The 21131-nt window shown below is 47.0% G+C and overlaps 1 protein-coding gene across 5 annotated transcripts in view; it reads right to left on the bottom strand.

Annotated features, from left to right (window-relative positions):
• LOC132379386 (lysyl oxidase homolog 4-like) overlaps nt 1-21131 on the bottom strand; it is a 126272-nt gene that overhangs the window by 26563 nt on the left and 78578 nt on the right. For all 5 annotated transcript variants that reach the window (XM_059947168.1, XM_059947170.1, XM_059947171.1 and 2 more), the window contains 3 exons: nt 19309-19492; nt 3288-3439; nt 437-604 (listed from right to left, as the gene is read on the bottom strand). In XM_059947168.1, coding sequence (XP_059803151.1) covers nt 437-604; nt 3288-3439; nt 19309-19492 — 504 coding nt within the window. The remainder of the gene's footprint in view (nt 1-436; nt 605-3287; nt 3440-19308; nt 19493-21131) is intronic.

Consider the following 21131-nt stretch of genomic DNA (forward strand, 5'->3'; position numbering starts at 1 on the left):
ATCAATTTGGTTCAGAGTGTCGTTGTTCACTTCAATTGTTTGCATGATTTGTGTTTTTTTTCTCTCCCAGGTGTTGGTCTTTTTTTTCTTTAATTGGGTTCTTTCAGGTTTCTTGCTTTGTGGCTGCCCGTGAGCAAACAAATCTCAAGGTTGTATAATTTATGCATTCTTTGATAATAAATGTGCTTGAATCTTGAATCTAATGCAGGCCGGTGGGACTGTCATGGACAGGTAGGGACAGTGTGGGTTAACAGAGACTGCTTTTTGTCTGTGATTCCAGGTTCAGTGGTGTGGGCTACAGTTCACGGGGTTGGTGATATGCAAGGTACAGGAAGGTTAGGATGATGGGCTGAATGGTCTTCCTGCCCTCATGGTTTCTGCGGACGGGATGGGAATCAGATCAGGACTTGAGCTCTCGTGGTATTCTGACACCTACCCGCAGGGCATGGTCAGCGAAGCCTAAACCCAGCTGCCGACAGACCACCATCGCCTCGGTCAGTCCCCACTTCATGCCGCACACGGTGCCCCACTTGGACGTGCCATTGGCCTTCACCAGGACCTCCACCCGACCTTCATAAGGGTTTCGGCCTCCCTGTAGACGGATCTGCAGTGAGCGTGGGAGGAACAATCAGGTTAGGCTCTTCAAGGTATCTCGGACCCTCTCTTATAAATTTCTCCTGCCCTCCTCCAGCCCCTTTCCCATTTCCAACAACAGGCGAATGGAAGTAGTTCAGCCAGCACAGGCGACTATGAATCATGGAGTCATACACCAGAGAAACAGGCCCTTCAGCCCACTGAGTTTGTGCTGATCATCAGCCACACACATTCACTGATCCCATTTCAGTCTCCCCACATTCCCAGCATCTCCTCCCCCCGCACCCAAACACTGATGATTTACAGTGGCCAGTTAACCCACCAACCCGCACGTCGTCGAGATATCAGAGGAAACCGGAGCGCCCACGGGGGACCCACATGGTCATGGGGAGAACGTGAAAATCCCACGCACACGCAGGTGGCATCAGAGGCTGCCACTGGATTTCAGAATAGTCCGTGAATTTGTGAACACTGCCTCACAAGTTTTTGCTCTCTTTTTGCACTAATGCTCGAAGCATCGTTGAGGATCCCAGTCAGCCATCTCACAGTATCTTTGACCTACTAGCATCAGGAAAGGGGGTACAGGAGCAACGGGATTAGGCCTGCCAGACTGGGTAACAGCTCCTTCCCTCAAGCTGTGAGTCTGTTGAATACCCGGCCACAACCAAGGTCTTGTCACTAGGACGTCGAGCTGTTCACTGTTTACCCGTACTGCTCACTACATGCATCTTAAATTATATTTTATTAACTTTTTTATAGTATGCTTTAGTTTATGTGTTGTGTGTGGTATATATTTTGTGGATGCTTTGTGGTCCAGAGGAATATTGTCTCATTTGGTTATGTATGTGTACAGTCAAATTATTATCAAATTATAATAAAAATGAACTTTAATACGAGACACATACTGCTGTAAATTGAATTGTAATAGTAAATTTCTTATTGTAACATAGTTATTCTCATGTTCTGCTGCTATAAACCAGCAAATTTCACAACATACAGTATGTCAGTGATAATAAACTGATTACAGATGTGCTGTGAGAGCGTTCTGACTGGCTGCAGCACCATCCGGTGTGGGGGAGAAGGGGGCTCCTGCACAGGATCAGAATAAGCCACAGAGACTCGTAAACTTAGCCAGCTCCACCCTGGGCACTAGCCTCCGTAGTCTCCAGGTCATCTTCAAGGAGCAGTGGCTCAGAGAGGTGGTGTCCGTCATTATGGACCCCACCGTCCAGGATTAACCCTCTTTTCATTGCTACCATCAGGAGGAAGGCACACACTCAGGGATTCAGGGACAGCTTCTTCCCCTCTGCCATCCGATTTCTGAATTGATATTGAACCCATGGACACTACCTCACTACTTTTTTATCTCTATTTTTTGCACTATTTAATTTAACTGGTTTATATATATATATATACTTACTGTAGTACACAGCTATTTTCTCTCTATTATCATGTTTGCATTGTCCTGCTGCTGTAAAGTTAACAAATTTTGTGATATATGCCACTAATAGTAAACCGAATTCTGATTCCAATTCCGATTCTGGTTCTGTCAGGATCGAATCGTGTTTCTCCAAAGCCGTGTGGCTTGAACCACTGCATCTTCCACCCCAATTAGCATCACTGCCTAATTCCAAGCTAACAGTTACCTCCACATGACTAGATCTAAACAATAACAAAATATGCAATGAAAGAATCCAAGTTTATATTGGTGTTTGGTGAGTTGCCCGGCCAAAGGAAGGAATGTTTATAAGCCTTGGACAATGTGGTGGCACTTTGACTGTAGTTTCCAACATGTGAAATTTGTTTTTGCCTTTTCCCTAAATCCAAATAAACTTCTGTTAAATCAGTTTTTATTGATTGTGAAGGTGGCGACAGGACACAGAGCCTCAGGCCTGAGCCCAGCTTTGAGCTCCTTTGCTGGGCACGTATGACTGTAAAAGACCAAGGAATCGATGGTGGACCTCACAGGAAAGGGTATTTGGAGGAGCCCTCGCCAGGCTTCATGAAGGGTTCAGCGTTGAAAGGGTCAACAGTTTCAGGCTTCTGGCTGTCAACATCTCTGAAGATCTATCCTGGGCCCAACGTATTGATGCAATTACAAAGAAGGCACAACGGCGGCTCTAGTTCATTAGGAGCTTCAGAAGACTTGGCACGTCACCAAAGGCTCTCACAGACTTCTACAGATGTACCGAGGAGAGCATCCGAACTGGTTCCATCACTGTCTGGTAAGGAGGGGCCACTGCACAAACGTTGTGAACTCTGCCAACTCCGTCGCAATCCTCAGCAACATTCAGCATCCATCATTAAGGACCCCATAACACAAGACAAGCCCTCTTCTCCTCGCTACCGTCGAGGAGGAGGTACAGGAGCCTGAAAGCACACACACAGGGTTTTAGGGGCAGCTTCTTTACCTGTGCCATCAGACTTCTGAACGGACAATGAACCCATAAACACTGCCCCAGTATTTTGGTTCCCTTTTTGCACTACATATTTAACTTAAGTTACATTTATTATGGTTTGCTTTGCACTGCTGCTGTTGAACAAGATGCTTCACGGCACACGCCAGTGACGTTAAACCTGATTCTGCTGCGCACATACACTCACGCAAAGAGAGGGGCACGTGCAGGCGTACAGACGCGTTCCCACAGTGATGCACTTGCTCGTGCACTCAGGGACCAGGTGTAGCCAGTTACCTTTCTCTCGAAGCCCATCTGTGGAACGTTGCATCGGACCGCCGCGTCCTCCTCGTGTTTGCAGGCGCTGCTGGCCTCCCGGAAGCTGCAGTCCGTCACCGACCGCTCGAACCCACTGCACGTGACTTCGTTCATGTGGATGGGGCCCACCCCTGCCAAAGGCCAAAATCAGACAGGTTAGTCTTTGTGCATCCTGGAGAGGCCCCCAAGGAAATCCCAGCTTTTCAGGCTGTGGAACTGTGCAAATGTCTCAATTCCACGACTGTGATAGGGAACGGACAGGAATATTAGTGAAAAATTATGTTGGGTCAAGTCCCAAAATGGGACACAGTGATTTCAGGCATGGACTGGTTTCCTCTCCACGGGACAATGAGGCTGAAAGGAGATCTGTTGGGTTGTGCACTTTGCTAAGGCAGCTCATCTTCAACTATTATTTAAAGATACAGAACGTAATAGGTCCGTCCGGCCCAACAAGATCATGCCATCCAATTAACATATTAATGGAATGTGAGGTGACCCAGACAGTCACAGGGAGGACATACAAACTCCGTACAGACAGCGGCAGGAAATGAACACGGGTCACTGTGACAATAAATGCTACACTTCTGTGACGGTGTGGAAGAGGGCTGCCTGTGTCAGGGAGTCAGTAGGGGAATTCTGGAGAAACAGCTCTCCCTAGATAGCGATGAGACTGTGGAGTTCAATCCCACAGGGAGAAGTTGGGGGAATGCGGGAAGGGGTTATTGTCAATGTGCTTGAGGTGAGGTGGACACAGAGGAGGGAAAAGAGGATTGTACTGATAGATTGAGATGGGGAAGGATGGGGGGAGGTACTGCGCAAGTTGATAAGGTGGTTAAGAAACCATAAGGTGAGCTGGTCTTCATTATTCAGGGGACTAGCTCAAGTGGCACAAGATAACTTTGCAACTCTGTAAAGCTATCAACCCTGTCACTGCACTGTACTGTAAACACTTTAAACCACTGTTTATAATGCTGTTTGCATTGTAAATTCATGCTGGTAGTAATGTATTTATGCACATTTATTCCATGTCTGCACTTTAACCTCCAACTTTATTTTTTATATAAATCTTTATCTTCAGTCATTATCGAATGTTGTTTTTTGTTGCATGTCCCACCCTGACCAACACACCGCAGCAAATTCCTAAAGCATGGAGATGTATACAGTGAATGAAGTTGATCCTTGATGTACTCAGCATTATTTTTATTTGTACAGTTTGCCTTCTGGTCCATATTGGTGTTTTATTTACTTTTAGTCTTTATTTATGTGGTTTTTGTAAAATTGTACATCTTTTTTTCCTGCAAATGCCCTGCAAGAAAAATCTCAGGGTAGCTCTATGTACTTTGATAATAAATTCACTTAGGATTTTGTTTCTGTGTAATCCTATCATTACATCATTAGCAAATCATGGAATTGTTATAGTGGTTGCTCTGCAGAACAATAACAAACATTCATGCAGACAGCCACAGAAAATGACCTCAGTCTCAGACACATCTCAATTTCTCCCAAACTCCACACTGTGAGGGAGAATGTTCCGAAAGGCTTTAGACACTGGGAATGATCTGATCAACATTCCTTCCATCAGGACAGTAGGAAAAAACCAGCCTTTCTATGGATAACTTGGTTTTCCAGACCAGAATTGGAGCTTTTCCCTAGAGAGATTATGATTCACTTCTTAAGGATTCATGACCAGTTATTTTTTCTCCTCCTGGCTTAGCTCCTACCAAATTACAGAGGAGATTTTACCTCTGGGTTATCTCAGATTACTACTGGGCGGCTATGGAGGGAACAGGAGGCAGGAACTCTCCGAGGCAAGTACATGGATCTTGTCAGAGACAGAAGGAAGATCAAGTTCCTAATCAGCTCTGGTTAACAGGGAGCTCTAAACATTTGTCTCTCTCCAGAAGCTGCCCAGCCTGCTGAGTGTTTGTAGCAGTTTCAGCTTTTAACTAAACCTCCTCACTGGTTGCTCAGATTGTGCAGGTTCAGTTTCCACACTGGATCTTCATGCAAACCCCCCACTGTCCTGAGAGCGAGTGTTACCTGTCTATAAGGACTGACACTGGACTACAACTCCACTCTTCTCCGAGGACCAATATATTAAAAAAGAGAAGCTTATTCAAAAATATTCTATTAGCTTTGTTGGTCACGTGTACGTCAAAACATACGGTGAAATGTGTCGTTTGCATCAATGACCAGCGCAGTCCGAGTTTGAGCTGGGCACAGCCCGAAAGTACGCCCCCAATTTCGGAGCCAGCAGAGCGTACTTGTAACTCACTAACCCTAACCCGTGTGCCTTTGGACCATGGGAGGACACCCACGCAGTCACGGGGGGACAGCAGCGGGAATCGAACTCTGATCAGTGAACACCGGTGTCGTAAAGCAATTGTGCTGTCCGCTGTGCTACAGTGCCACCCTCTAACGTTTATTCTTCACTCTTCCCTCGTAATACTTATCCTTTATCCGCAAATCAGTCAGTTCGTACTTCCCACATTAACTTGCAACTAAACCTCAGATAAAGCTATTTACTAACTGTAAGGACTCTGCACATTCCGAAACTGTGAAACGTGTTCGAGAAAGGCAAGATCATTGTTCTACAGGGTAGAAATCACACTCTGCTCCCTCCCTCCACAAGATGGGGGGAGTGCAGGAAGCATTAATGGGGATATGGCCAGGACTTAGGGGACTGAGCTATAGGGAGAGATGGGGCAGACAAGAAGTTTGTGGCTTGGACGCAAGAGATTCTGCACGTGTAGAAACACACACAGAATGCTGGAGGAACTCAGCAGGTCTTATGGAAATGAAAAAAAAAGAATCAGCCAGTCCTAATGAAGGTCTCAGCCTGAAACAGCAACAGTTCATTCATTTCCTTAGATGCTGCCTGACCTGCCGAGTTCCTCCGGCAGTTTGTGTCTGTTTATTGCTTGGACTGTACATGACTGAGGGCCGACGATAGAAAGATGTGTGAAACCATGAAGGGGACAGACAGAGTGAATGCGTAGTCATTTTTCCAGGGCTGAGTGATCAAAAACTAGAGGGCAGAGCTGTAAGGTGAGTGGGGAAAGATTTAATTAGAACCCACCGGGCAACATTTTGTTTTATTACACAGGGGGTGGTTTGTATGTGGAATGATCTGCCAATGGAAGTGCTTGAGGCAGGTACAGATACATTAATAACTTTTAAAAGACAGTTGGACAAGTACAGGGTAGGAAAGGTTTAGAGGGATATGGGCCAAACGTAGGCAAATGGGACTAGATTGGATAGGCTTCTTGAACAACATGGACTATTTGGGCCGAAGGGCCTGCTTCTATTTTGTATGATTCTGTAATTCATCTCTTCACACAGCACTCAACAAGCACAGTTCATTGACAAAAGCATGGAAGTCCCCGTTCAGGTTGAAGTCACCCGGGAATGGAAAAGCCTGCGAAAAGCAGCAGATACAGCCCTATTCATCCTGGGTGAAGCCTTCTCCACCACTGAGCAGATCTACAAGGAGCACCGTCACAAGAAAGTGGCATCCATCATTAAGGACCCCCACCATCCAGGCCACTAATCCCCTCCAGTAGGAGTACAGGAGCCTCAGGTCCCACACCGCCAGGTTCAGACAGTTATTACCCTCCGACCATCAGACTCTCAAACCAAACATCACTCAGCTCAACACTGAACTGATCACAACCTATGGGCTCACTCTCAAGGACTCAGCATTATTATTTATTTATCATTATTATTTGTTTCCTTTCGTATTTGCCCAGTTTGTCTTTGTTTGCACATTAGTTGCTTGTCAGTTTTTTTTTGCCTAGCTTTTAATTGTTCCCAGTGCGTTTCTTTGTTCTGTTGTAAATACCCGCAAGAAAATGCATCTCATTTGGTAGCATATACATATTTTGATGATAAATTTACTTTGAACTTTGAACTCCATGTGGCAGGGATCTGTGGGGCACTGCAGATGTAGGCAGGCCCTCACTCAGTGGAGTATAGACCGGGAAGTGTTCCTGAGCATTCCCAAATCACGGTGACTCAGCCACATGTCAGAGATTGCAGAGGTCTCGGAGCGATGAGGAACTCCCACTGACTGGGCTCTCTCTGAGAAAATAAGTCATGTCTACATCTACCATACCACGAGAGTCCCAGATAATTCTAACATAAGCAGATTCATTTGAGTGTGATTAAAGGAAGCAGCCACAGTATTAACAAAACAACTGGGACTAGAGATTAGAGGGAAATAAAAGTCAAGTCGCTCTCTCTCGGTCCCTCTCTCCCTCTCTCTCTCTCTGTTTCTCTCCATCCCTCCCTCTCCCTCTCCATCCCTCCCTCTCTCTCCCTCTCCCTCTCCATTTCTCTCCATCCCTCCCACTCTTCCTCTCCCTCTCTCCGTTTCTCTCCATCCCTCCCTCTCTTTCCCTCTCCGTTTCTCTCCATCCCTCCCACTCTTCCTCTCCCTCTCTCTCCGTTTCTCTCCATCCCTCCCTCTCTCTCTGTTTCTCTCCATCCCACTCTCTCCATTTCTCTCCATCCCTCCCTCTCTCTCTCCCTCTCTCCCAATCTTCTACATATTCTTGTTTCAATGATCAATCGACCAGAGAGGAATTCTGGCTTGATAAGGAGAGAGAGAGAGACATAGAAATGGAAAGGGAAATAAGGAGGGAAAGGGAGAGAGAGATAGAAGGCGAGGGAGAGAGAGACAGCCAAGGGAGAGAGAAGGAGAATGGGAGGACAAGGACAAGAAGAAGAGGGAGAGGGAGTAGGGGAGAGATAGAGAGAAGAAGAGGAAAAGAGAGAGAGAGGAGTGAGAGAAAGGGTGAGGAAAAACAATTGCTCAGGACTACCGATGATGAACTATCTACATGGCATGAGGTTTGTTGCAATAACGAGTCACTGGGGAGGCTCACTTGCTTGCCCAGGTGTGCAATACTTGATGTAAATTTAATCCCCACACAAACACATTCTCTCCTGATGCTCACTTTAGACAAGTTCATTAGGAAATGTTGTTTAAGTTGATTAATGTGGAATATCCTCCAGTTGTGTGATCTCTGGGTTTAAATTAGACCATTCCCCAGACACTTGTAAACTCCTCCAATTAGTTCCAACAATTCTTCCAAACCAGGAAGGCAAGGGTAATTATTATCTCTTCTTTGTTCCCCTGTTGATCTTGTGTCGATACTTCAGGCCAACCCCCACATCCACTGCCAATGTCACCACACAGCCACTCACAGGCAGATCCACCAACATGCCTCCGACACGTTCACTCTCTCCAAAACCCATGTCTAAACACGGGCATTCCAGTCACCCGCCCAGATGAGTACATTAACAAATCCCAAAGCACACAACCCTTCTCAGTATCTCGGAACATAAAACAGAGAACAGTACAGCACAATACAGGCCCTTCGGCCCACAATATCGTACCATCCTTTGAAGCTAAATTTCGTCCTTCCCTCACACATAACCCTCCATTTCTCTATCATCCACCTGCCTAAGAGCCTCTGAAATGTCCCTAATGTATCTGCCTCTATCACCACTCTCTGTGTGAAAAATCTGCCACAGACATCTTCCTCATACATTCCTCCAATCACCTTAAAATTATGCCCCCTCACATGAACCACTTCCATCCTTTGGCGATCCACTTTATCTATACCTGTTATCATCTTGCACATCTCTATCAACTCACCTCTCATCCTCCTTCGCACCAAACACCTAGCTCACTCACGGGTCATCATAAGACATGCCCTCTAAAGCTTCCGCACAGGCCCCACAACACCCTAACTTGGGAATACATCTCCACTCCTCCAGCCTCCCTGGGTCCGAACCCCGGAACTCGCTCCCTAACTGCGCTGTGGGAGCCCCTTCTCCAGTGCCTAGAGGAGGCAGTCACGCCCAGCTTCCCAGTCCCAGTGGTCACCTGGCAACCACCAGCCAATCAAGAGCTTCATTCGCCCACGTTGCACAGGGTGCGTTTATTCCTGACGCTAATGGACAAGGTCGGTCAGAGCTGTGTGTGAGGAAAGGTATTTGGACTGAAAAACAATGTTCTATAAACACAATGGACTCTGCAGGTGCGGGAAATATTGAGCAACACACACAAAATGCCTTCAAAAAGTAGTGGATCCGGCCCAGTCTGTCACAATTGAAGTCTCTATTACATCTACATGGAGCTCTGTTGCAGGAAAGCAGCTTCCATCATCAAAGACCCCCACCACCAATGCTCTCTTCTCATTGCTACCACAGGGAGGAAGGTACAGGAGCCTCCGGACCCACACCATCAGGTTCAGGAACAGTTATTACCCCTCAACCATCAATCTCTTAAACCAGAGGGGATAACTTCACTCAGCTTCACTCACCCCATCACTGAAGTGTTCCCACAACCTATGAATTCACTTTCAACTCATTCTCTCGATATTTATTGCTTATTTATTAATTATTTTGTATTTCCTCTCATTTTGTATTTGCACAGTTAGTTATCTTTTGGACTCTGGTTGTTGTCCTTCCTGTTGGGGTGGTCTTTCATTGATTCTATTGTCTTTCTTGTATTTACTCTTAATGCCTGCAAGAAAATAAACCTCGGGGTTGTATACGGTGATATATATGGACTTTGCTAATAAATTTACTTTGAACTTTGAAATACAGGAGGAACTCAGCAAGTTAGGCAGCATCCACGGAGACGAATAAACAGTTGCCATTTTGATCCAAGACCCTTCATCAGTGCTGGAAAGGAAGAGAGTTCTGGTCTCTGGCAATGGTCTTGTGTAAATTCAGAGATCACAAAACCAGAGGTTATTCCACATTAATAAATTTAAAAAGCATTTCCTAATGAACTTGTCTAACATCATTAGGAAGACTTTCCTAACAAAATCATCAGGCCCAAAACATTGACTGTTTATTCCCCTCCATTTTAAAAAAAACTTTTCTTATCTGGTTTAAGGTAAATTCAATTGCAAGGCTGATTGCGATAAATCAAAGACTAAAACAGTTTAACTTCAGGCAGTATTCAACAGCTGACAAACACTATTTTGTGAAATATGTCAAGTCCCGGCGCAGATTCTGTGGAGCCACTTTTCTTAAACATTGGGAGCTTCTGATTAGTGAGGGAATATTTATCTCCAAGTTCACAAAGTTCATACAGAGTCATGGGGTAATACAGCAGGGAAACAGGCCATTCAGCCCAACATATCCATGCCAACCACATCATTCCCAGTTGCCACATTCAGCCCATAACCCGTCAAGCCCACCCCTCCTTGTACCTGTCAAAATGCCTCTTAAGTGTTGCACTTGTATCTACCTCGACCATTTCCTCCGGCAGCTCATTCCAGGAGAAGGGAGATCCAGGGTATTGAGTCAGTGACAATGAAGAACAGCAATATATTTCCAAGTCAGGATGGTGTGTGACCGGGAAAGATGGTGGCATTCATAGACAATAAAACATAGAACACTTCAGCCCTGTACTGTCCTCTGGCCCACAATATTGTGCCACCTTCCTCATGATCAGTCTAACTGCCCCCTCTATCCTCCATTTGCAGCACACACAAGATGCCGGAGGGGCTCAGCAGGGCAGCAGGCGTCAATGGAGAAGAATAAACAGTCGATGTTTCGGGCCGAGACCCTTCATCAGGCCCGCCATTTTTCTTTCATCCGTGAGCCTATCTATGAGTCTCCGAAATGTCCCTAATGATTTGCCTCTGCCACCACCACAGGCCGCGCCTTCCGCACACTCTCCACTCTCTGTGGAAAAAAAACACCTCCTAAATGCCCTTCCACTCACTCTGAACAGATCTTCTGTGGTGTTGGCCATTGCCACCCCGGGCGGAAGGCACAGGATGGCAGGGCAGCATGGCGGTTAGCACAACCCTTCAGAGCACCAGCGATCACCAATCGGGGTTCAGTCCCCACCACCGACCATTCTCCCCGTGACCCTGTGGGTTTCCTCCAGGTGCCCCGGTTCCCTCCCACATTCCCGAGGCATGTGGGTTGGGGTGAGTAAGTCGTGGGCCAGCCATGTTGGCGCCAGAAGTGTGACGGATGGAACTTGCCGCAGTACGTCCTCGGACTGTGGTGGCCAAGCATGTTGCTGTACGTCTCCGAATTTGTGACAAATTAAGCTGACCTTTCATCTTTCTTTCTGCCTCTCGCGTTCCCATGAGCCTGCTCGCTTTGTCCTGCTTGGAGGTCAATGGTGCAGGGATGGGCTGTACGAGTTGTAGACGGGGCACGCTGCAGACAGTGTGCCTTTGCGGGGTGAGATGACAATGAGCAGGCTGCTTTGTCCACTTTTCTGTTGAGCTTTCTTAAGCCTGGGGTAATTGCATTTACTAGCAAGTCTGCTAAAGCAGGCGAACATCTATTAAATACTCATATTATGAAGTTATACAGCACAGAAACAGGCCCTTTGGCCCATCTCATCAATGCTGACCATAGTATCTTGCTGACATATCCCCAGCTTGCCTGCATTTGGCCCAAATCCCAAACCTTTCCTATTCATCATATCCTTTAAGTGTTTTAACTGTTTATAAGGGGGGCTGCCGCTGTAGCGTAGCGTAGCACAACACTATTGCAGTGTCGGTGACCCGGGTTCAATTCCGCCGCTGTCCGTAAGGAGATTCTACGTTCTCCCCATGATGATGTAGGTTTCCTCTCGGTATTCTGGTTTTCTCCCACAGTTCAAAGCCATACAGGTTAGCAGGTTAATTATAGTCACTTGGGCCGAAAAGAACTGTTATCATGTTGTATCTCTAAAATAAAAAAAAATTATTATTCTACCCACCTCTACCACTTCCTCAAGCAACTCACTCCATATACCCACCATCATTACATACCATTCTATATACTTACCCCTCTGGTTCCCTCTAACTTTAAACCTATACCGTCTAGTTGTAAACACCCCTGTCCTGAGAAAAAGACTGTTTACTCTATCTCTCATGATCTTACGAACTGTAAGTTTGTCGGTCAGCATCTCCTACCATCCAGGGCAAGTCCTAGGCCATCTGGTCTCTCCTCATAACTCAAGGCCTCCGGTCTACAGTACAACTATTGAACATCTGTAATGAAACCCCCAGCAAAGACACTGGGCTTCTGTCAAAGTCAGAGTAAATTTATTATCAAATGACATATATGTCACCACATACCACCCTGAGACTCATTTTATTGCGGGCATTCACAGTAGAACAAAGAAAGAGAATCAACAACAAACTGCACGTAAACAAAGACAGACAAACAACCAACGTGCAAAAGAAGACAAACTGTGCAAACACAAATAATAAATAAATAAGGAATACCGAGTTGCTTAGACCTTGAAAGAGAGCCCGTAAGTTGTGGAGTTTGTTCAGTTCCATTATCTATGAACTCGCTTTCAAGGACGGCAACCTAGCTGTGATTGTATAGTGACAGGCGTGTAACCTTGGCGACATCACCCATCATTACAGCAATTACAGTCTTGAAGGAATGCAGTCCAATAAACAAACATTAAGCATAAGTACACAGGCAAGCTCTTCTTCCAAAAAGATTCTAATTAACCCCACACAGATTACAACTTTCAGCTGGGAGGTTTGATTTCTAAATTCTAAGGTACTGCTGCACAGTTGGCAAGAGAGAAAAGCAGAAGGGTGGAGAGAGGGGATTCGACAGGAAACTCAAAGAGGGGGGGTTAGCGCAATGCTTTACCGTACAGACGACCGGGTACAAATCCTGCTGCTGCCTGTGAGGAGTTTGCACGCTCTCCCCGTGACTGCGTGGGTTTCCGCCGGGTGCTCCGGTTTCCTCCCACAGTCCAAGGACGTACCGGTTGGTAGGTTAATTACTCATTGTAAGTTATCCAGTGATTAGGCTGGGATTAAATTGGGGGATTGCTGGGCAGTACGGTTCGAACATTCTGCTCGGCAGCTCAATAAATAACTAAGTAAGTTCTTCTGGAGGAACTCAGTGGGCCGAGCAGCATCTCTGGGCGGAAGTGGAACCACAAACGGTCTGGGTTGAAGCCCTATAGCAGAGCAAGGAAGTAGCGACAAGGTGGAGGATTGGCAATGATCTTGTAGAACGCTGCAGCGGGAATGAGGGGCTGAGCAGCCTTCTCCAGCTTTTGTTTCTTATGTCGGGTGGGAGGGGCAGTCACAAACAGTTTGCCCGTGAGATCCAAGGGAAACCAAAGCCACGTTCAACCCAAGTGAAAGGCCAGGGTCCCTCAACAGAACTCACGTGCATCTCATCAACTCATGACCCCTGAGCAAAAAATTAAAATGGATTAATAACAATGTTTTTGGCATTTCCCTTGAAGTCATCAGGAAGCACATTCCGCTCAATAACCAAAGATCCCACGGTTGAACTTTTAGAGACCTTTATTTTTCACACGCACATTGAAACAGACAGTGAAATGTGCCATTTGTGTCAACGACCAACACATTCTGAGGCTGTGTTGGGGGCAGCCCACAAGTATCGTCAGCCTCCTGGCGCCAACAAAGAATGCCCGCAACTCACTAACCCTAACCCGTACATCCTTGGAGTGTGGGAGGAAACACAGGGTGTCAGGGAGAATGTGTAAATTCACTCCAGGCAGAGGCGGAAACTGAATCCCCATGACTAGCGTAAAGCGTTCTGCTAACTGCAATGTTAACATTAAACCAAAACACTTCCAGCTCTCCCACCTCCCGAGGAGGTGCTTGAGTGACAACAACAGTTACGGGGGGCCTGGAGTCCCTGAGTTTCTCCCACCTCACCCACCAATACTTGTGGGTTGAAAGACAACCCATTGGCACCGTTACCAAGGCTGCTCTTTACTTCTCACACATTTTTATTTAGTTTTATTTATTCCGAGACAGCACGGTACAGACCCAATGAGCCCACATTGCCCAATTACATCCATGTGGCCAATTAATCTCCTAACCCGTACGTCTTTGGGATGTGGGAGGGGACCGGAGCATCTGGGGGAAATCCACAGAGATAAAACATTCCAATTCTTACAGACAGCGGCGGAATTGGATCCGGGTCTCTGGCGCTGTAAGTAGCAATATGCTACTCTACATTGATTTAAATCTTCCAGCTATCATGAACTCCACCATGGACAGCCCCAAGCCCGGCTGTGAAAGAGGGAGCGTCGACCACGGGGCTAGCAACCCCATCTCATAAAAACCCAGAGCTACAGAAACACCAACACAAGCTCCAAAGACATTCCTGGGAAAGGAGGGATCTTCAATGGGCTACACCTTGAGAGACTGAAAGACTGGCCCAGGGCAGAGGCCTTTAGTCAGCTGGTGTCGCCAGTCTATGCCCCAGTAGGGGTGACGGGCTTACGAAGAAGAGACACGAGGAAGTCTGTGGATGCTGGGAATTCAAAGGAACACACACACAAACTGCTGGAAGAACTCATTAAGTCAGGCAGCATCAGTGGAATAGAGCAAACAGTCGACATTTCGGACTGAGACCCTTCATCAGGACTGGAGAAAGAAAGGGAAGAAGGTGGGAGGAGGGGAGGATGAAGTACAAGGTGGTAGGTGATAGGTGAAACCGGGAGATGGGGAGGGATGAAGTAAGGAGCTGGGAGGTTGATTGGTGGAAGAGATAAAGGGCTGGAGGAGGGGGAATCTGATAGAGAGAGTAGAAGGCCATGGAAGAAATGAAGGGGGAGGAGCACCAGAGGGAGGCGATGTGCTGGTAAGGAGATAAGGTGAGAGAGGGAAATGGGAACAGACACTGGTGAAGGTGGGGGGGTGGCAATTAACAGTAGTTTGAGAAATCGATGTTCACTCTCCTGGTTTTAAATTGTCCAACTGCTATGGTGGGATTTGAACTTGTGTCTAAGCGAACAGCCCAGGCCCCTGGAATCTCATTCAGCAACGTAGAGAACAACAGTCCTGGGCTAAGTGGAGCCTGGGTTGATGGCTGCGTGGGCTGGAACCACTGAGGCCTTGGCATCTGGACGTGTTTAGACTCTGCTGCTCAATGACAAACACTGGAAAGAATGAGGGCGAGGTCAGAGCTCAGAGAGCCTGATGAGAAAGTACAGATTTGCACTGTCATCCTCAACACAGAGCTCCATCATTTAGATTCCATACATTAACGCCTGAGTAGGTAGTGGGGAGCCGCGTTCAGATCCAAATTCAGATTAAGGTGCATATTTATTTATCGCACGTATATCAAACACACAGTGAGACATGTTATTTGTGTTCAGAACCTAAGGAGGCGCTGGGGGCGGCCTGCGGGAGTCACCACACACGTTCCAGCACCAGCAGAGCATGGCCCACGACGTTCAGCAGATCAACACCAGCAGCGTCATCAACAAGACAACAAAGAGAAAATCCCTTGCACACGCACCCCTCCAATCTACCCAGAGTCACTGTGCCTCCAGTTCTCGAACTGCTTCTGGTGAAGGTGCCCCCACAGCGCTGTTGGGGCGATAGCTTGGACTCACTGGTAATGGGTAGTGGATAGTCAACAGACTGATATGGGACTGGGGTCACAGAGACCAGATCGGGGAAGGATGGCTGGTTACTGTCACCATAGAACATACAACAGTACAGCACAGGAACAGGCTTTCGGCCTACAATGCTATGCTGAACTAATTAAAGCTACATTAAATGCCACAACTAGTCCCTACTGCCTACACAATATCCACATCCCTCCATTCATGTGCCCGTCTAAGAGCCTCTATTGTATCTGCCTCCACCACCGCTTCTGGCATCATCGCTCTCTGAGTAAACAAAAACTGACCCTCACGTCTCCTTTGAATTCTCCCTCTGCTACTTAAAACACATGTTTTGTAGTATTAGATACTCCAAGCATGGAAAAAACAGATGCCCTTCATAATCTTATAAACCTCTATCGGGTCTTCCCTCAGCTTTCTCCACTCCAGACAAAATAACCCAAGTCTGTCCAACCTCTCCTTTTAGCATGTGCCTTCTAAACCAGGCAGCATCTTTGTGAACCATTTCTGCTCTCTCCACAGCCAATAGTCTGGTCCTGGACTTATTTCCACTTGGCATGATTAACTTATTATTATTTAATTATTTATGGTTTTATATTGCTATTTTTCTTCACTATTCTTGATTGGTACGGCTGTAACGAAACCCAGTTTCCCCCAGAATCAATGAAGTATGTCTGTCTGTCTGTCTGTCTGTCTTCCTGTAATGAAGCCACCAGAATTGAATGCAATACTCCATATGTGGTCGACCCAGAGTTTTATAAAACTGGAAAGTAACTTCCTGATTGTTGAACCCAGAGCCTTGACAAATGAGGGCAAGAAAGTCACCAGTCTCGGTGATTAGTTTAGTCAGGGACTGAACTCCCGGTTAATGAGTTCAGCTGACAAGGCGGGACTAGGGTTCTACATTCTGTCATCAGATCATTCCTGATTTTGGTCAATGATGGGACAGGATAGAGGGGCTGAATAGAAGATAGAACATAGAAGAGTATAGGCCCTTCAGCCCACAATGTTGTGCTGACATTTTAATCCACCCCAAGATCAATCTAACCCCTTGTCCTACATAGCCCTCCATTTTTCTTTCATCTGTGTACCTATCTAAGAGTTTCTTAAATTTCCCTAACGTGTCTGCCTCTACCACCGCCCCAGACAGAACGTTCCACACACCCAGTTGCTCTTGGTAGAAAGATCTTAACTCTGACATCCCAAGTATCACCCTTCGATCAGTTTAAAATCACAGCCCCACGTATTAGCCATTTCTGCCCAGGGAAAAATTCACAGAAGTCCACTTTATCAATCCCTCTTATCGTTTTGTACAGCTCCATCAAATCACCCCTCATCCTCCTTCACTCCAAAGAGAAAAGTGCAAATGGGCTATCAGAGACTCAGTGGGCTGAAGGGCTACTGTCTCTACCTTCATACCCCGGTACGTACCAGTGACCGTGCCCTTCCTCCCTGCCATCACCTCCACAAGAGCACAAAAGCATTGGAGGGCGAATGGCATTAATGTCTGCTTGGGAGCAGGAGACCATTCAATCTACTGAGCAACACTGCCTCTTCAAGAGACGTCAGGGGCAGCTTTTTCACCCAAAGGGCAGTGCAAATTTGGAACATGCTGCTAGAAATATTGTTGGGTGTGGGGGGGAGTCACATTAAAAGTGTTTAAGAGCCATCTGGTTAAGGGCATGAACAGGAGAGGTTTAGAGACCTTGGACCAAACGTCAGCAGATAGGACATGCTCACTGAGCAACACAGTGAGCATAGATGAACATAGAACAGTACAGGCCCTTCAGCCCACATTGGTGTGCTAACCCATTAATCTACTCTAAGATCTATCTTACTCTTTCCCCCTATATAGCTCTCCATTTCTCTATCATTCATATATCTATCAAAGAGCCTCTTAAGTGTTCCTAATGCAACTGCTTCTACCATTTTCAACCTGGGAAAAAGTCTTGGCTATCCACTCTATCTATGCCTTTCATCTCAGTCTCCTCTCACCTTCTCAGAACATCGAACATCAAACTTTATAACACAGTGCAGGCTATACAGCCCTCAATATTACTGCTCTAGGATCAATCTAACCCTTCCCTTCCGCATAGCCCACCATGTTTCTTTCACCCACACGCCTGTCTAAGAGAACATCTTGCCTCTAGTTCTCATCTACCTCTCCCGTTGAATGAAGTCTCCCTGCACAGCCGGGCCCTGTGGAGCTGCCAGCTCACACTCGCATTGAAAGCAGTGGTTAGTCCCACACTTCCTGCCACAACACTGAGGTTATCCTCAGCGACTCCAACCTGTTATTTGCTTCAGAAATAAACGGACGGTAACTGTTGGCAGCGTGTGGATGAAGACCCATCCCTGTAAAGGTCATGAGGGGTTTCAGGTGGGGTGCCCACCCACCACCTCTCAATGAGACATGAGAGCAGAATAGGCCATTTGGCCTATCAAATCTGCTCTGCCATTCTATCACAGCTGATTTATTATCCCTCTCAGCCCCATTCTCCTGCCTTCTCCCCATAACCTTTGATCCCCTGACTAATCAAGAACCTGTCAACCTCTGCTTTAAATATACCCAATGTCTTGGCTTCCATCCGTCTGTGGAAATGAGTTCCGCTGATCCACCACCGTCTGGCTGGACAAATACCTCCTCGTCTCTGTTCTACCCTGGGGCTGTGCCCTCTGGTTCCACTCTCAGCCTCTCCCTCCCCATTGGAATGGACCCCAATAGACTCTTACTCCAACACAGAAGGAGGACATTCAGCCCATTCTAACCATGCTATCTCTTGGGAGTGGGCTGTAATCTCATCAGTCCCTTTTTCCTTCTCCTTATCCCCCAAATCCCTACAGCCTACTCTCCCCCACACATCCATCACTAGCTGTCGCTGGAGGAGCTCCACAGTGGCCTGTTTACTGACCATTGAGCAGTCAAAAGCACAGACGAAGTTCACAGTGAACGACCAGGCTCTGCAGCATGTTTGAGAACACAGGGATCCGGGGGTATGAGTACAGGTGGCAGTGAAGAAAGCATTCGGCCCTCCAGCCTTAAGTCAGGGCACTGAGTACGGGAGCTGAAGCGTTACGGTCGTATTCAGTTCTGGTCACCTCATGATAGGAAGGACGTGGAGGCTTTAGAGAGGGTGCGGGGAGAGTTACCAGGACGCTGCCTGCATCAGAGAGCATGTCCTACGAGGAAAGGCTGAGGAAACTAGGGTTTTTTTCTCTTTGGAGCGAAGGAGGATCAGAGGTGACTTGATAGAAGTGTACAGGATAATAAGAGGCATTGCCACTTTCCCATGGTGGAAAACAGCTTACATGAGGGGCCGTAGTTTGCAGGTGCTTGGAGGAAAGTATGGGGGGGGTGGATGTCAGGGGTATTTTTTTCTTACACGGAGAGTGGTAAGTGCATGGAACACACTGCAAGAAGTGGAGTTGCTGGCACAGTATGGTGGGCCGAAGGGCCTGTACTACGCATGTTTTGGCACATGACCACACTGGACAGATGGAGCCACAGTGTGGGAAGGGGCGAGACCACAGAGGGATTTGGCAGCAAGATTGTGGACTGTTAATCCCAGTTCCGCACACTTCTGTGCACTGCGTACCACTAACCTTGTCCCAGCCGGGCTCCCGTTAGCGCCTCACGGGCACTGCCAAACCCCAGCTCGCGGCACACCACGCTGGCGGTCACCAGGTTCCAACGGTCGTCGCAGATGGTCCCCCATTTGCCGTTCTTCAGGACCTCCACCCTGCCCTCGCCGGTCTGAGCTCCTCCCTTTAACCTCACCAGGGGTTGCTGGGGAGAGAAAAGTGAAGCACATTTTGTCCGAGGCACTGGAGTCAAGCAGGGAAACAGGCCCTTTGGCCCAACCCATCCATACTAACCCGGGTGACTTCCTGAGCTCATCCCTTTTGCCCACATTGGGTTCCTATCCCTCTAAGCCAGGGGCTCCCAACCATTTTAATGCCATGAACCGCCCACCATTAAGCCCTTGTTGTTCCGCTCCATGCCTCGTGGCACGTCGGGTGACAACCACGCCAATTCTTTAGCATTTTGTCTGAGGCTGAGTTGCCAGCTCGACTCTCAGCCCAACACGGATGAAAAGCTGGCAAGGGGCCGGCTGCATTCAAAACGGGGAGTTGAACTCACCTTGAAGTCCGTTGTACCACCATAAACCAGAAACCCATGAACTTTTCTAATCTACTAATCTGACCAAATGTCTTTCAGATGTCATAAGTGACCCTGCCTCTACCACTTCCTCTGGCTCCCACCACCCTCCCCATGAAAAAAAATGCCCCTCAAATCTCACTAAAACCTTTCGCTTCCCACCTTAAACCAGTGCCTCTAGTTTTAGGCCCCTGTTCTCTGGGGTAAAAGACTGTGACCATTTTCATTTTATCTACGTCCCGCAGGATTTTATAAACCTCTGTATGGTCAAAGGTACAGTTTTGGTTTAACCTAGTGCATCACATTGTCATGCCAACCACCAGGCATTCCAAGTTGGCATCATGCTCAACAAGACCATAAATACATCTAGATTGAATCAAGGAATCATATACTGAACTGGGCCTTCTGTCCAATGTGTTTACACAAACTCCTGGGTGTCCACTCACATTGATCCAGCCCAAAGTTATCTCTGTCTAGATAAGTGCTCGTCTAGACACTTCCTAACTGCTATCAGTGACTCTGCTTCTACCATTCTCTCTGTCAGTGTGTAGCAGGTATACACCCTTCTCTGGGAGAACCAAGACCCATGTCAGATCCCCTCTGAATCTCTTCTCCCTCACCTTAAATCTGTGTCCTCCAGGTTTATTCATCTCTGATAAAGGCAAGTGTTTCCTGCTGTCTACCCTTAACGATGTCATATTTCTCAGTCATGTCCCCTCTTAACTTCCTCTGCTCCAGGGAGAACAGACCCAAACTCTCCAGTCTCTCCTCATTACTGAAGCTGATTACTTAACGAGGGGCAAAGTTGAAAAGTGAAGAGTTATATTGAACTTGGAACAGACCTTTGTCAAACTGCACTTGGAGCATTGGGTATCGTTCCAGTCACCGTATCATAGGAAGAATAGCCATCTGGAGAGATTCTGGAGAAGGATTACAACGATGATCCCGGAAACGCAAGGATTGTGTATATTGCAAGCAAGGATAAACAATCTGGAAGGCTGAGAGGTTTGTAAAGTGCTGAGTGAATTATTATGGAGATTTAAGAAACTCTTAGACAGGCAGAGGATGATAGAAAAATGGACAGCTATGTGGGAGGGAGGGTCTGTGCTTTGCTGTAATGTTCTATGTTCTAGGTTCTGAAAAGAAAGGTTGGAAAAAGGAGAAAGCGAGAGAGAATGATAGAGAAAGGAAGTCAGAGGTGGGGGGAGATAGTGGGAGAGAGAAAGAGAGATGAGAAACAGAGATACACAAAGAAGGAACACAGGAG

The sequence above is a fragment of the Hypanus sabinus genome, chromosome 22, assembly GCF_030144855.1.
Source record: "Hypanus sabinus isolate sHypSab1 chromosome 22, sHypSab1.hap1, whole genome shotgun sequence".
Taxonomy (NCBI): domain Eukaryota; kingdom Metazoa; phylum Chordata; class Chondrichthyes; order Myliobatiformes; family Dasyatidae; genus Hypanus; species Hypanus sabinus.